Below are 18,015 nucleotides of genomic sequence, written 5' to 3'. Positions count from 1 at the left end.
CAACATAATTGTTCAGGTAGATTATGTATCATGTACCATAGGTTTATGGGTTAATTTCTTTGATTATTTCTGTCACCTCTAGTTTCCGATGATTTACCCAAAAGTCTGGTTTTAAATTGTCACACACACAAAAATTGTATCCCTACTTAAATTTTTAGAACCTTGATTGTTAGCAGTCTCAGTAAAAAATAAAAGGGAAAGATTAAATAAGAATAAAACAAGTGATAGAAAAGAGAAGGAAGAATAAAAGAGAGAGAGGAAGGAACGATTGAAGGAATGATAGGAGTGGGACAAGGGAGGAAGAAGAAAGACAACTAGTGAAGTGGTCTGACATAATCTAAACAAGTCTAAGAGAGTCTTATGAAGTGGCGTGTTTTGTATTGTATAAATGTATTATATAAAGATATGTGATCTACAATAAATAAGTCACATGTGTCTCCACAGTCAATGAAGTGAGGTCGTGACAACCTCTACATTGTATTTATGGTTTAGGATTGAATAAGAATTTACTGTATCTATCTGTACCCAGAGTGCTCAGGGTAGAGGTTGTACTTTATCAAACAGCCCTAAGAATGACATAGCTGCATTATTAGTGAATATAATAGTCTGCATATCCTGGCTGTCTTTAAGCCCCCAGGGCAGCATCCTTCACTGATTTTAATATGCTTTATTATCCATAGTTTAATTCTATACATTTTCAAGACAATCTATTTTGAGGTTGTTTTTAGATTTATTCTAGAACTAAGCAAGCTCTTCAGGAAGCAGTGAATAATTTTTGTTGTAAATCTATCTTATTTATAACGATCATTGCTTTTATATGAACATCATTCTGCAGGATTCAGTGTGAGGCAAGTGAATAGGGAGACAGAAGAATGACTGCTGACACGGAGGGAAGCTGTGCATTGCCATGGCTTTGCACATTACCCACAGTGGCACCTATTCATGAGGCTATCACATCTGCACAGATTTAGAACTTATTACTTCAAGTTGGGTTTGAAGCATGTGCTGTGCTCAGGTGGAAGTAAGTGTGGGTAGAATGAGGATGTTAGAAAAAGGCCAGGAAAGAGACAGGAAAATACAAGAGGCTTTAAGAGAGCTCTCCTGTCCTGTTCCCTGTTTTCTTCCTCCTCCGATGTATATCCTCTTTGACTTTCTGAATAGAGATTGAGCATCTTAGTCAGAGTCCTCCTTATTGATTAACTTCCTTAGATGTACATATTTTAGTATGATTATCCTATATTTTATGTCTAATATCCACTTATGAGTGAGTATATACCCTGTGTGTCTTTCTTCTTCTGGGATACCTCACTCAGGATGAACTTTTCCAGTTCCCACCATTGCCTGCAGGGTATCTAGGCAGATGCTGAGACTCATAGCCAAACTTTGGGAAGAGTGCAGGGAATGTTATGAAAGAAGTGGGAGATAGTAGGACCTGGAGAGGACAGGAGCTCAACAAGGAGAGCAACAGAGCCAAAAAGTCTGGGCACAGGGGTCTTTTCTGATACTGATACTCCAGCCAAGGACCACTCATGAAGATAGTCTGGAACCCATGCACAGAGGTAGTCCATGGCAGTTCAGTATCCAAGTAGTTTCCACAGTAATGGGACAGTGACTTTCTCTGACAGGAACTGATTGGCCTGCTCTTTGATCACCTCCCCTTGATGGGGGGAGCAGCCTTACCAGGCCACAGAATAAGACAATGCAGCCAGTCCTGATGAGACCTGATAGACTAGGATCAGAGGGAAGCGGAGGAGGACCTCCCTTATCAGTGGACTGGGGTAGGGGTACAGGTGGGGAAGAGGGAGGGAGGGGAGAACTGAGAGGGAAGGGAGGAGGGAGCTACAGGGAGGATACAAAGTGAATAAACTGTAATTAATAAAAATAACTTTAAAAAAGTTCCAAAAGAGAGAGAGAGAGAGCTATTCAGGGCATGAGAAAATGTGTTGTTCTCTTATGAATGGGGAAAGGAGCTATGGTGGAAAAGTGGGGCAGGGGATGGAGAGGGGTTCGATCTGAACTGAAACTTGCACAAACCTTTCTCTGAGCGTCGTTTCCTTGGCACTGTACTTACACAGCATGCACACTGTGTGAGGTGTTACAAACAATTGTGAGAACTCAGCAGTAGACTCTGAGCCTGTAGCTTTGACTAAACAAACAACAACAAAGAACAGGCTTGTTTTAACAGGTGTATGAGATTTAACCTCCACTGCAAAAGTAATAAACTGAATTTCAAAAGTTACAAACAACAACAACAACAAAGAACACAATCCAATCTGGAATCGGTGACTGGATTCAATTATGGCTTCCATGCCTGCCGACTATAAAACAAGGGAGAGGCCACCTATGGACTGTGTTATTCTACCTCAAAGGATACTGATGCATTAAAGTTCTTGCAATTATTCTTATTCTTCAAAATTGTATTTGACTATGTTTGGATTTTAAAAGGTGGTTGTTTACCACTGGAAATACACAGATTCATTGCAGGAAATTATATAACCTTGTAGATTCCCAGTTTCTATAACCATCCTGGTGCCATGACTGTTTCTGTGGGGAGACATTTTCTTCTCTTGACTCTCCTATTCTGAAAATGGTGCCGCATAATGTGCTCTCACTCGATCAAAAATAAAGTTGAAGCTATGTGTGGGTGATAGATTAGGGCAGAGAATCAATCACTATTTATTATGTTCAATCATCCTAGCAGCCCATTGAAATAGAAATTATCATTTACAGCTTACAAATGAAGCTCATTAAAGTAAAGGAACTCATTTCCAATTATAGATTATAGCAAGGGCACCACAAACTGGGGCTTGAACCCATATTCATCCTCCACTGTGTCATCCAGCACTGTACATTAGCTTTCACTGGCTCACAGCTGAGAGCCATAACACTAAAATTGATCTATGTCAGTAAAATATGTTGAGTCCTCAATACTTAAGATACGGGAAGAGAGAAGCAGCCAATAACACTTAGCAGATGTCAGAAGAGACTTACCGAGTTCCCAGCGACAAGAGGTAATAAGCAGTGCCTTGCTCTACGCACATCTGCTTTCCGTGTTACCAAGTGGAACCCAGAGACGGTTCTGAAGCCCAAATGTATCACATAAGTAGCTGCCAGGATACTGTGCATCTGGCAAGATTCTAACAGTTTCTCACTTCAAAGACCATATGTCTTCTCAGTTTTCCAAGCTCTAAAAGACATGGACCAACAAGAGCCAGATAAAGTTACAAAGTTTATTGTAAATGCAGCCAAACCTGGAAATTGTTTTCCATTTAAGCTGTGTGTGTACACATGGATATATATATATATATATATATATATATATATATATATATATACATATTTGTATATATATATATATATATCGTGTGTGTGTTTATGTGTTTGTGTGTGGTGTATGCTTATGTGTTTATGTGTGGTGTATGTTTATGTGTTTGTGTGTGGTGTATGTTTGTGTGTATGTGTGACTGTGAATGTTTGTAGTGTATAAATGTGTGTGCATTTTGTGTGTGTGTAGTATGTATATGTGTGCATGTTTGTGTGTGTTTGTGCTGTGTGTATATGCCCCTGTGTGTTTGTGTGCACATGCATGCGTGCATGTGTGTATGTGTAGTGTGTGTAAGTGTGCATGTCTTTTGTGTGTGCATGTTTGTGTTGTGTGTATATCTCAGTGTATATGTGTATATGCATATTCAGTGTGTTTTTGTGTGTGCGTGCATGCATGTGTGCATGTGTTTGTGTGTGTGTGTCGTATAAAGCATGTGTATATCAGAGGACAATTCACAGAAGTCAGCTCTTTATCTCTACCATGTGGGCCACGAGGGCTGAACTTGGGTGGTCAGGTGTAGAAGCAAGGGTCTCCCTGTACACCATCTCACTGGCCCAGATTTTCATTGTCTCAATAAGTGAACAATTCCCCACCACGCAGACCAAGTTGTGGCGTTTGCTGACCCTGTGTTACTATTAAGGAATTAAAGCCACCCCTTTCATTAGTCAACTGGATGTGCCGCCAAAGAAAACTGTCCTGATGTTATCGTACCTCGACTTTTACTCTACTCTAGACTAAAACACTTTCAGGCTACAGTCTAGTGTGTGTTTCTAAGATAGATACATAGATAGATAGATAGATAGATAGATAGATAGATAGATAGATAGATAGATAGATAGATAGATAGATAAAATCAGTTTCAATTCGCTGCGTTTTTTTATTGCTAGATGCACGTAATCAATTCACAGCTAGCAGTTTATGAAATACGTTGTAATGCTCAAGCAAAGAACAACAGCAAAGTTCCCTGAGAGCTGAGCTGACCTTGCATTGGACATAACTACTTCCACACCATACTCTGCCACAGATGGAAACCCTTAAGTGTAAAGACTTTGGTGTTTAGGTGTTGACTTAGATTTACTTTTGAAATATGGAGCTTATCTTCATTTTCAATGGATTCCATGACCCTCATTTCCTTTGTGTTTATATGTTTATGTTTATACATACATATATATGTATTTGTATGGCACCTAATAAAAAGACATTATTTTGAATCCGTTGCCAAGCAACTTGTATCTACTAGCTGCAAGCAGCATCTTGAAGGCACAGCCGCTCACACACAGGCACAGGGTCGCTGTCCTCTAATACAGAGCTCACTGCTCAGCTCCCACCGGCAACTAGAAAAGGAAATGCATCTGCTTTGAATGTTTTAAACAAATATATGGACACAGAATTATTTTCTTTGAAAGTTTTTATTTACAAGCAGGCCAGTGGAGAAAAGACATTTTAACTTTTATTTTTACATTCTATGTCAGTCCCACAATGTTTATTGATAAAGAATTCTTTGTGTTATCATTTTAAAACTACTTTCATTAATTATATTGAAGGATTTTGAATAAATTCTAAAAACAATTTATGCTAAGTAAAATTCAAACTCAGAATTTAAAAAAAAAAGCCCTTCATATGTATACAACCACACATGTACCCACACACCAGGGAAACTATTAACAGGACCTATTATGTGCTGTTGCTCACAAGAGTTATTCTTTCAGGTGACTGACTCCCAACTACATGCTCTGGAAAGAAAGAAACTACTTGTGTAAAGTGTGTGCATGTCTATGTGTGTAAGTTATAATTCACATTTTTAGAAATACTTTCAGTAAGCAAACTATTCAAACTGTCCACACTATAGCACCATTTCTTGTTCGGAATAATATGCAATGGCTTTCACCCTGTATAACAATGATCTGCTCTCCTGTTTAATAATATTGTGCCCCTTAGCCAGGCTTCAGTGATGGACACTTCAGAAGTATGCAGAGGCTGCCTGGTTTACAGAGCTAGTTTTAGGACAGCCAAGACTATACAAAGAGACTTAGTCTAGAAAAACAAAGACAAAGAAGAAGAGGAAGAAGAAAAAAAAAAGAGAAAGAAAGAAGGAAAAAGAAAAAAAGAAAAGACAGGAAGGAAAGAAAGAAGAAAATAATGTGCCCTCCTGTGTAATAATGACATGATTTCCTGTGTAATGACAATATGGTCTCCTGTAATAATAACATGATCCTCTGTGTAATAATGTCATGCTCCCCATGTAATAATGACATACTCCCCATGTAATAACGACATGTTTCCCTGTGTAGTAATGGCATGTTTCCCTCTGTAATGTTGACATGCTTCCCTGTGTAATATGGCATGCTTCCCTGTGCAATAATGACATGCTCCCCATGTAATAATGACATGTTTCCCTGTGTAGTAATGGCATGTTTCCCTCTGTAATGTGGACATGCTTCCCTGTGTAATGTTGACATGCTTCCCTGTGTAATAGGGCAAGCTTCCCTGTGCAATAATGGCATGCTTCCCTGTGTAACAATGACATGCTCTCCTGTGTAATAATGATATGCTCCTCTTATAATAATGACATTTCCCTGCGTAATGATGATGTGTCCCCGTTGTAATAATAACATACTCACCCATGTAATAATGGCATGCTTCCCTGTGTAATAGTTAAATGCTGTGTAATAATGACAAGCTTCCCTGTGTAATGACATGCTCTCTGTGTAATGATAACATGTTCTTTCCCCTGTGTAATAAAGACATGCTCCCCAGTGTAATAATGACAAACTTCCCTGTATAATAATGATGTGTCCCGCGAGTGATAATAATGGCTCTGAGTAATAACAATGGCATGCTCCCCTGTGTAACAGGGATGTATCCTGCTGTGCAGGGTGATGTTCTCACCTGTATAAATATGTGCTCTCCTGTTCTTACATAAACACTATAAGTTGCTGGTGGGAATGTAAACTTCTACAACCACCTTAGAAATCAATCTGGTGCTTTCTCAGACAATTAGGAATAGTGCTTCCTCAAGATTCAGCTATACCACTCCTAGGCATATATCCAAAAGATGCTTAAGTACACAACAAGGACATTTGTTCAACCATGTTTGTAGCAGCTTTATTCGTAATAGCCAGAACCTGGAAACAACCCAGATGTCCATCAATGCAGGAATGGATACAGAAATTGTGGTACATTTACACAATGGAATACCAGTCAGCAAATAAAAGCAAGGAAATCATGAAATTTGCAGGCACATGGTGGGATTTATAAAAGATCATCCTGAGTGAGGTATCGCAGAAGCAGAAAGACATACATGGTATATACTCACTTATAAGTGGGTACTAGACCTATAATATAGGATAAACATACTAAAATCTGTACACCTAAAGGAGATAAACAAGAAAGAAGACCCGGGGTAGGTTGATCAATCCTCACTTAGAAAGACAAATGGGATGGATATTGGAAGTAGGAGAAAACAAGTAATAGGACAGGAGCCTACCACAAAGGACCTCTGAAAGACTCTACCTAGCAGTGTATCAAAACGGATGCTGAGACTCATAACCAAACCTTGGGCAGAGTGCAGAGAATCATATGAAAGAAGGGAGAGTTAGTATGACATGGAGAGGACAGGAGCTTCACAAGGACCAAATATATCTGGGCACAAGGGTCTTTTCTGGCACTGTTTCTCCAACCAAGGGCCACGCATGGATAAAACCTAGAACCGCTGCTCGGATGCAGCCAATGGCAGCTCAGTATCCAAGTGGTACCCTAGTAAGGGGAACAGGCCCCTGTCTCTGACATGAACTCAATGACTGGCTCTTTGACCTACCCCCTCTGAAGGAGCAGCAGCCTTACTAGGCCACAAAGGAGGACATTCATTACAGCCAGTCCTGAAGATACCTGATAAGCTAGGGTCAGATGGAAGGGGAGGAGGACCTCCCCTATCAGTGGAGTTAGAGAGAGGCAGGGGGGAGATGAGGGAGGAACAATGGGATTGGGAGGGAATGAAGGAGCAGGATACAGCTGGGATACAAAGTAAATAAACTGTAACTAATATAAAAAATATAAAAATTTTAAAAAAATAAAAGCAGAAAAAAATAAAGAACTAAACCTATAGAAATACAGTGAATTTCTCCCCATGAAGGTTAAATGTGGTAAATGTTGAAGTACTGAATCCACATTTCTTTCTTGTTTAAATGCTCACAGCATACCCACACTGGGTACAGAAACTGAATGATACACAGCTGGACAGTGGGAGTCCTCTGCAGTGGGAATGCAAAGCTACTGGAAAGCCCAGGCCCACATACCGCTGGCTGAAGAATGGAGCACCCCTCCTGCCGCAGGTACTGTGGGGAACTCATAACTACTGCCTAGTCGTGTAAGTACCATGATGTCTTAGCAAGGGTTATTATTGCTACAATAAAACATCATGAGCAAAGGTAACTTGGGGAAGAAATGGCTTATTTCACTCACATTTCTATATAACAATTCATCATCAAAAGCAGTGAGGGCAGGAACCCAAGCAGGGCAGGACTTTGGTGGCAAGAGCTGGTGCAGAGGCCACAGAGGTGTGTTCCACTTGGCTTGTTCAGCCAGGAGCAGCACGGGCCCCGGGTTGTCACTACCCACAATGGCCTGGGCCTAACAGGCTTGCCTACAACCCCATCTCATGGAGGCGTTTTCTCAGATGAGGTTCCCTCCTCTCCGATGACTCAAGCTTGTGTCATGTTAACACAAAGCCAGCCAGGACACATAGCATGTAGCACAAAATGGTCCTCTATCATTGATCATCACAGACTTGCTGCCATTTCTAGCTGACCTTTAGATATCATTTAGCTAATGATCCCCACTGGGCACATGAGGAAACTTATCTGGAGTACAGAATCACTTGGGTTTATGTTCCTATATGAAAGAAAACTAAAATAAAACTGTGATGCCTTGTGTCCTGGTGAGGATCTTTCTGTGATGTGCAAACTTAACAAATGTCTTTTCAGTAAGCCTATCACATACATTTAAAACCATTTGCTGTATGACAGATTTACATTGATTGCTTTTTAATTGCATAATAAGAAAGTTAATTTTAATAGCTTTCTTCCTTGGTTGTGGCCTTCACAGGAAAGTGATCAGAGGAGGAATAGTTCACTTATTGTAACTAAATAAGATATTATGTAGACAACCGTAACTGAGTGTAAAGTTCTGCCCAGCCAGGTAGAACCTTATCATGTTGAGTCAGATACCATTTATCTCCCAGAGCCTCAGGTTCTTCCATTTTAAAATCATGCCTTTACCACAGGCTCACCAAATTCTTATATTTTCTTGTTCTGAAACCAGTTAAACCTAACGAAAGTGCAGTTATGCCAAAATCCAGACTCAAATACAAAGCCATGAAAGCAAACTTAGGTTCCAGTTCACAAACCCTGCCTCTCTAACTTTCCTAGGCATCCCCTCTAGGCAGAAGCAGTGATGGTCACAGATTTTATTCACAACATCCAGGTCACACAAATCCTTCTGCCAGATGTTATCTTTGCTGAGTGGATGGATTTATTCTGAAAATCATGTCAAATTACTTGACATCTATGTTAATAACTGAACCCCTGCTCATGAAGATGTTAAAACCTAAGGACGTACTTGATGCTAAGTCTAAGATACCACTATCTTTAACATTTCAACAGCAAAATTTGTTTGGCAGATGTACTCGTTTTTTGTGATGTGTTCTTTTCTCACTTTATATTTGTTTGATTTGTCTTTTATAAAAGACTTTCACATGATAATAAAATTTGTATTTCCTAACTGGAAACTGTGCATATAACCTGGAAAGCTGGTGTTGCTACTGCTGTTGCTCTCTGTTAGTTTGTTGAGAACTAAAAGAACAATCAAACCTCTGGTTAGATGAGCACAGGGACCATTGCTAGCACCTGAGCTGCTGTTTACCTCCATTGCATTCCACACTATTTGTCCTTTCCAGACTGGGACTAGTTTCTACTTCTGCTTTATAAAAGAAATGCCTATCAACCCATTCTCTGTTGATCCTTCACTTGTATTCAATTAGTCTACCAAAAAAAAGCTGTCTCAGTCAAGAAACAGAAATACTGAGCAAGAAATCATAATTTCTAAAAGGCATAATATATAGTAAATAATTAACTTACAGAATAATGTTAATCTAAGTGCATTAACTGGAGACCTCCTTCGGGTGATCTCTGATATTTTATGTGGACTATTGGCTTGAGCTGCTTACTTTCTAGATCTCATTTCTTTTTATTGCATTACAGAGCAGAGTGGACACAATTAATGGAGTATTGGCGATCCGTAGTGTGAATCAGTCAGATGCTGGGATGTATCAGTGTTTGGCTGAGAATAAATATGGAGCTATTTATGCAAGCGCCGAGCTGAAGATTCTAGGTATGCAAGGTCTCAGCAAATAAACAGGAAAATAGTTTGGCTTTCTTCTCCTCCCTCATTCACACTATAGTGGAGTTTTACGATGTGAATCTAAAACCCATTTTATAGCTTGAAAAGAAATACTGAATCATTGATATTCCTTCTCAGTTTCTCCCATCATGTTTATGTGTGTGAGTTTAGACGTCATCTTAAATGGCTGATACAATATGTGTTTTCTATGGCATGGAACAAAATCACGTAAGAGTATATGTTAACTTTCACAAGAAAAAGCCCTGAGGGTATGTAAGAGACTGTTGTTTCCTTTCTTTTGCTGGGTTAAAACACCCTAACCACAGCAACTTAAAGGAGGGAAGTAGTTATTCGTTTTACACTTCCAGGTCACAGTCCATCAGGGAAGGAAGTCAAGCAAGACCCTGAAGCAGAAACTATGGAGGGATGCTTCCTACTGGCTCAAAAGGGTTCATACTTAGTTAGCTTTCTTATATACTGCAGGAGCACCAGCCTAGGGATGGCACCACCCAGAGTGAGCTCTGTCCTCACACATCAGTTAATGATCATGACAATCTCCCACACAAACACAGGCCAAAGTTCCTCACCAAAATTTTCCTCCCTGAGGACTCCAGGCTGATCAAGTTGACAAAACTGGCTACCACAAGGATCCTAGTATTTGTTCAGCTTGTCCTTTTCCCATAAAGATGCTAGGATTTTCCTCAAGTAGTTGCTAATGATCTTTGTGTAACTGACACTTCAAAAAAGCAACACCAGGGTAAACAGCCCCCTTCTCATAGGCATCTACATTGGAAAGAAAAGCATTTCGGGAACCCAGAGAAGCATAGAAAACATCATCTTTGCTAGGATCAGACCCTGGACAGGAGCCTAAGTCCATTACTGAATACTGCGGAAGTAGTGAACTTAGGCAGTAGTGAACTCAGTAGTGACTCAGAAGTCACCCAGACTTCCCAGGGGAACCCTGAGGATACTAGGGACACCTGCACTGTGTCACACGCAGATGGCTTCCTAAGCTTTCTTCTGGGATGACTGCAGTACAAAGAGAGACTTAAGTGATCTTAACACTCCGTCTCCCCAGTGTGTGGAAGAGCGTTACAGGTGCTTTCTACTGTCTTGCTAACCTCTGTAAGCATAAAATTTATAGAAAGATGGATGGTCTCTGGGACCAGGAAAGGCACCATTTACATATAAACGAAATGTCGTACAGCATAGATAGTTACTCAGCTGTGAATGTTTACAACTGTAATTGCTCTGCATCACCAAGAAGTCATAGCTAATAGATACAGGATTCCATCACCAAGTCCATCATCTTAACCAATCAAATATTAATGTATTTTCTTGTCAACATGTGTTCCTGCATCTCACAATTGAAAGGCTGATTCAGCTATGCCTTACGTCAGAGTTTTCCCAGAAACATTCTCAAGCCCTTTTATCCAGCAGACATACTATCAAAAGTATCAGTTATGAAGCAAATCCCCAGGGGGCAACCAAAAATGCTACCTGTAATCTTCCCATAACTTCCTTCACTTGCCTTCAATATCCTGACAGGCCTCAATTGTTTATGCTGGCATGTCATGCATTGTATGGCTTTAACGTGAGCATAAATTGCTGCTGAGAGTTGCACAACGGTTCAGCTTATATAAACAATCGCTCACCCAGATACTGTGGACTTGTATATTCCACAGTCAAAAGAATCTTAACATAGATGTGCTAAATCTTAATGAATGGTCACACTTAGATGAGTAATTGAGACGAGTGAAATGAAAATTTGAGTTAAAATTTGTAAGTTATATTTAAAAAACATTCTTTGAAAACTGCAATCACGTCTGTATAATTCTAAAGTAAAGTGAGGAGGGCTGAATTAAATAAGCTGAGAAATAAAAGAGACAAGTTGTCTCCCCTAGAATTTAAATCCATCTCTGCACAGACAGCCAAAATTGCCTTTTTTTGCTGACCTCCTAACCAATGTCCAAGTTACTTGCCGTCCTTCATAGTTGACCTTGGTAATCATAAAAAAAGCATGTCATTTATCAAACTATTATTAATCCTAGACTCCATATTACTTGAAATCATTAACTTATAGTGGACAGATAATCACTAAAATTTTTATTAATTGATACGTTTGTGTTAATGTTATATCATTTTTGTGAGATTTTAAGAATGTGTGCCAGATAAGAGAGATGACCACGCGAGTGAACTACCTATAATCCTCAGCTCCGGTTCTAATGGAATTCACTTGTCTTTGCCACAGCCTCACCACCCTCCTTTGAACTAAATCAAGTGAAGAAAACCATAGTTGTTACCAAAGACCAGGAAGTCCTCATAGAGTGCAAACCCCAAGGCTCTCCCAAACCAACCATCTCCTGGAAGAAGGGAGACAAGGCAGTGCGAGGCAGCAAAAGGTGAGAGCTTTATTCTGCATTTCAATCTCTTAACATCAAAATTGACTTCTTCTAGAAGCAGATGAAGTGATGGCCTTCTCCAAAGTCCTGTTATGCAGAGGGATCCTCATGCTTCATTCTCACTCTCCTAAAAGACACTTAGATTTCTGATGCCTTCTTTTGCTAGTCCCCTCCAGCTCACAGATTTTCCCTTTGCTGTGATCAAATCACATGTCTTAGAAGTTGCAAATGACACACAGTAAGGATATAAGGTTTGCAAAGGTTATGAGATGTTTCATAAAATAATTAACATAATTTTATATGTGATCCTAACAAGCTCTATCTCACTTTAAGAATGTAACACTTCTTTGTCACCCAGTAAGAATGTCACTACATTTTAAATGGAACTAGTTGTTTTTGCTTTTCATTTTGGTGTTGCACTATGGTGGCCCACATATTGTCTGTGATCATGTTATGGTCTGTGTTTGTTTGATGTTGGGTATTTAAATAATGTGAACATATTCGAGTCTTCTTCAGAGCCATTTTATGATCAAATTTGTGCCACGTGATATTTGTTCCAATGCTTGCTTTTCTGTTTTAAATCATGTCAATGAAAATAGACTAGGATTACTTTGATGGTAACAGGTGCATGTGAAATGCGTAGAAGAATAGTCAGCATATAGACATTTGTCTCTGAAAATCCGGAAACAAAGAAAAGAATATCATAGCAGGAAAAATAAATGAGTCAAATGATGAGAATTATCCATTCTGCTGTACTCTATCTTCTATTTGTGCTGAACTGCAAGTTCCAAGCTTTGCTGGTCATTATGGATAATGTTAAGATGTGACATAACATTTCTATTATGGAAACATAACAGTGTATATTATTGCATAAGAACTTTGTGTTTTTCTCATCTGTACAATAAGAAGTTTGACAAGTTCTGTGTGGTTCCAAGGTAAGTAGCGCTATACCCAAGGAATTCAAGTCAGCACTGGTGTCTTCTTGCATAATCGTATAAGCAACTTTGGAATGCTTTGAAATTTCTGAGAAATCTCTTTACAAAGTGATGTCTCAGCAAGCCAAAGACATACTGCTTCTACCGGTCTCAGGCAAGACTTGTTGACTGGGTTCAGGCTGGGCAGACAGGACATTCTTGCTTGGATAGGATGATCGCATGAGTGTGGGCAGTCACGTGACCGTCCTGATTTGAAAGAGAATTCTTCTGTCTTGTGTAGGACTAAATAACAAACTGATACATCAGCATTTTCTTTGGGCTGAATCAATTAAATAATGGCTCATTATGAGCACTCCGTGGACCAGAGAAACCTAGTGTCTAACTGTTATTAAAATGAGAGAATCTTGGTTTGCTCTATCGTAAAAACTAAAAGCTTGCATTGCTAGGATAGCATGTGTTCTGAATGTACTACAACTTTGGAGACACTGTCAAAAGATACAAGCCATTCCGTTGGAAATGCATTATTTTGTTTTATGTTTCCAGGCAGCATGTGGACCTCCTCTTATTTGCTGCAGCTCAGCACATGAATGCTCATCACTGTTCAGAAATAACACACTGTGAGTTTAAAATTAGGTGGCATCTGTTTTTACCAGAATGGCGATATTAACTGGAGTAACAGAATTAGGAGTTGACTGTGACAATAATATAAACAAAATGAACAGTATTTTCTAGAAATTGAAAGTCACAGCTTATGGATTTTCCAGCTGTGTCTGCCCCACTTACCATACATGCCTAAGTACTCAGATCATAAGTTGGACGCTGACCTCAAGCTCGGGTTCCCCATTTAGTTCCAAACTTCAATTCTTCTTATTGTAATGCTGTTCAGGAAGGAGACTGAAAAGTGAAATATTTGTGGTTAACTTATTCAAGGCAAAGCAAGATTTGACCACATTCTGTCTTTCCCAGTCTACATATTTAAATCTACAAACTGGCTTTGCTTACAGAGAAATAGTAACCTCTCCTCCTGTGAGACTGATAGATATAGCTGGGCCAGGTAGTTCCTGTGTCCCAGCTACTTATGAAAGTGAGGCAGAAGGATCACAAACTAAAGGTCCCTTTGGGGTGGATGGTGAATTCAAGGTCAAACTGGACAGCGTAGCGAGACCCTAATCAAACTAAAATAAGATTGAAAAGGAATATGGCTGGGAATACGATTCAGTGATGCACAGTGCACATAATGCAAGTGAGGCCACATGCCTAATCCCCAGAACAAAAACAAAGTAGGCATAGTAGCAAAATACCATTATCATTAATGGACAGTGAACCAACACACTGAGTTGTCGCAGCTTCTGTGAATGCTTCATTCATTTGGTGCTAAAATGTACAAGGGAGATGGATTATAAGTCTTAGCCGTCTTTATAGTTGCTGTCTGTGTCCTCAGGCTCATTTATGTAGCATAGCAGTTGGTCAGTGAGAACTGCTGCTCAGTTCTCAGTGTCATTTATCTCGGCATCATTTATAACAATGATGGCTGCTTTTAGGCTAGGGGCACTCACAATTTGACAATCACTTTCCTGCTCTAGGTAACAGGATACTACAGTGTGTGAGAAAAGAGCCCAGTTTCATTGTTCATGCTTCAGTTTGTGGGGTTTTATAATAGACCTACTTCTCCTTTGAACTTATAAAACTGGGACCTAGACAACAGCTAAGAGCACTGGCTGCTTTTGCAGAAGCTCCAGGTTTGTTTTCCAGCATCCGCATAGAACGGTGACTCATAACTGTCTGTAACTCTAGATCATGGGATTTAGTACCCTCTTCTGGCTGCTTCTGGTACCAGGCACATATGTGGTACACTTACACACACAGGCAGGCAAATACTCATACACATAAAATAAAAACAGGTAATTCTTGAAAATAAAGAGTAACTGTTGACTTATGAGAAATGAATGAAAAGCTATCTAGAAAATAATTTGACTGGTATATGGCAGGTTATTATGTAATTCTTATTAAAATGTGAGGATTTTGGTAGAGAAAGAGAGGAAAATAGAAGGAGAAAAAAAGGAAGAGGAGAAGAAAGGGAGGAAAGCAGAAGCAGGTAGAGGTGATGATGGCACCACCATTGAAATTTTGGATTTTTCAGATGGTAACCACAGTTTCTCTTATGATAGTTAGAACTACATTCTTTTCCTCCTTTTCCAGTATTTATGAGAAAAACACATTTAAAGGCTTTGTTATGTTTGTGTGTGTGTGTGTTTGTGTGTGTGTGTGTGTGTGTGTGTGTGTGTGTAAACCAAAGGACAACTTGTAGGAGTCAGTTTTCTCATTCAACCACATGAGTCCTGAGGGTTGTACTCAGATCATCTTATTTGACAGCCCATGTCTTTACCCACTGACCTATACAAAAGGTATTTAAGTTATTCTGTGATAATTCCTTTTGATCAGCTTTTTAAAAAGTTATTTATTTTTTATTAATTACAGTTTTTTTTTCACTTTGTATTGCACCTGTAGCTTCCTCCCTCATCCCCCCTCCAATCCCACCCTCCCTCCCTCATCTCCTCCTATGCCCTTCCCCAAGTCCACTGATAGGGGAGGTCCTCCTCTCTTTCCATCTGACCCATGTCTATCAGGTTTCATCAGGACTAGTGCATTGTCTTCCTCTGTGGCTGGTAAGGCTGTTCCCCCCTCAGGAGGAGGCGATCAAAGAGCCAGCCATTGAGTTCATGTCAGAGACAGTCCCTGTTCCCCTTACTAGGAAACCCACTTGGATACTGAGTTGCCATGGGCTACATCTGTGCAGGAGTTCTAGGTTATGTCCACGCATGGTCCTTGGTTGGAGTACCAGTCTCAAAAAAGATCTCTGTGTGCAGATTTTTGGTTCTGTTGCTCTGTTTGTGGAGCTCCTGTCCTCTCTCCAGGTCTTTCTATCTACCCCTTTTTTCATAAGATTCCTTGCACTCTGCCCAAAGTTTGGCTATGAATCTCAGCATCTGCTTCAATACCCTGCTGGGTAGAATCTTTCAGAGGCACTCTGTGGTAGGCTCCTGTTCTGTTCCCTGTTTTCTCCCTCCTCCGATGTCCATCCTGTTTGCCTTTCTGAATGAGAATTGATCATCTTACCCAGGGTCTTCCTTCTCGCTTAGCTTCTTTAGGTGAACAGATTTTAGTATGTTTATCCTATATTATATGTCCAATATCCACTTATAAATGAGTATATACCACGTGTGTCTTTCTGCTTTTTGGATACCTCACTCAGAATGTTTGGTCAGCTTTTTGACATATTTGGTCTTCATCCCAGCTTCCTGCAACCCGTTCCTGCATTTCTTCTTGCTCTTCTTTATCTAGTCCTCCTTTAGGACTTTGGTAAGGTCTCTGTACCAGACAGCGAACACTCACTTTGTCAGTTCTATAGCTTGCGTAAAGCTGACTGTCTGTGGGGAGTTACAAGAGGAAAGAAAGGGGTTATGGAAATGGCTCAGTTTGTAAGGTGTTTTCTGGCCAAACATGAAGACTCAGCCTGGTTCCCCAATCACCGAAGCTTGGCTCTGGTGCACACCTGTAAACTCAGTGCTGGGAGAGTTTGTGGGCATAGTCAAGCAGATTTCTAGATCTCATTGGCCAGAGAGTCAAGCCAGTTTGTGAGCTCCAGATTCAGTCAAGAACCCTGTCTCAGAAAGGTGGAGGGCCTCTGAGATGTCTCAACAAGTAAAAATCACGTGCCACCTAGCCTGGAGGTCCGAGTCCCATCCCAACAGCCCACATGGTGCAAGGAGAGAATGAACGCCTGCAAGTCTTCCTCTGACCTCTACTCATGCTCTTGCAAACATATTCCCACACACAAACACTGGGCATATAATTAAGTATAAAAATATGTTAAAACGTGGAAGATGTTGAAGGACAAAATATATCATCAAACTCTGCCCCCACACAGTGTATGTGTGTATGCATATTTACACACCTATGTACACACGCAGGTCAATGCTATCGACCCTCCCATTCCCCCCACATCCACACAGTTTTAACCATGATAATTTTTAAAAGATTTCCCTCCTGCCTTCTCTCTCTCTCTCTAGCTTTCTCCCCCCCCTCTCTCACACACACACATACGCACACATTTCAGATAGCTCCAGGTTCTAGCACATGATCGCTGAGGCCCGTCAGCACACACTTACTTCGGTTTCGGTGTCACACCTGTCCATTTTTCTGTTGGAATGAGTGCACTTGATGAGTCCCCAGCATGGACCCTGCACGGGGACCCTCTCCTCCCGACACACTATCACAAGCCTGTTCTGCTCATCAAGCTCCTATTGGATTTCCACTCCAGCTCGTTATTCCCATTACTTGGCCATTAACTTTTGTTAAAATATAATCATCCAGAAACACTCCAGCAGCGCATACACATTAAATCTTCATTATTGCACGTTAAACTTTCCTACTTTCTGTGTGCAGCTTTGGCTGAGAGAAGAATACACGGTTCTGAGTAGAGACTTAGTTTGTGTCCTGTTCATTGGCATCTGTCTCGGCTCCTATTGACCATCATAGAAATATCATAGGTCTTTAAAACTTACTTACAATTATTAAAATTTTAAATTAATTCAAGGATGGCTCTTTATTTCTAGGCAAAGAAAGTTAGTGGTTTCAGAGATCATAAAGTATAACATAGATGAGTACTTAAGAAACCTTGAAGCAAAAAATTTAAAAAATAGGTTATAGTATAGAGGGGTAATATCATAGGATAAGTGTTCTTTTATGGGACTGAACTCAAAGGGAAGACTCGTCCACAGCTCTTTGTGCAGTCCCTCTGCTCTCCAAAGGCACTTCTTAATGGCCAACATTTCAACTTCCTCATTTAACACGCATAGAAAATTGCACTTGAAATGCCTATTAGTTGGCTTCTTCTGGGAATTCATGTCGTGTTTATTGGGCAACAATGATCAAGCTCGCATACTGACTCACAGAC

The 18,015-nt window shown here is 40.1% G+C and overlaps 1 protein-coding gene across 1 annotated transcript in view; it reads left to right on the top strand.

Moving 5' to 3' along the window:
* Cntn5 (contactin 5) overlaps positions 1-18,015 on the top strand; it is a 1,192,645-nt gene that overhangs the window by 903,015 nt on the left and 271,615 nt on the right. Inside the window, exons 11-13 of the mRNA XM_055615494.1 lie at positions 7,520-7,656; positions 9,583-9,712; positions 11,973-12,123. Of these exons, the coding sequence (XP_055471469.1) occupies positions 7,520-7,656; positions 9,583-9,712; positions 11,973-12,123 (418 nt within the window). The remainder of the gene's footprint in view (positions 1-7,519; positions 7,657-9,582; positions 9,713-11,972; positions 12,124-18,015) is intronic.

This window comes from Psammomys obesus, unplaced genomic scaffold (genome assembly GCF_907164565.1).
Source record: "Psammomys obesus unplaced genomic scaffold, mPsaObe1.curated_primary_1811, whole genome shotgun sequence".
In the NCBI taxonomy this organism is placed as follows: Eukaryota; Metazoa; Chordata; class Mammalia; order Rodentia; family Muridae; genus Psammomys; species Psammomys obesus.
The sequence above is the reverse complement of the archived record's forward strand: the minus strand, read 5'-3'. Positions and strand labels throughout refer to the sequence as shown.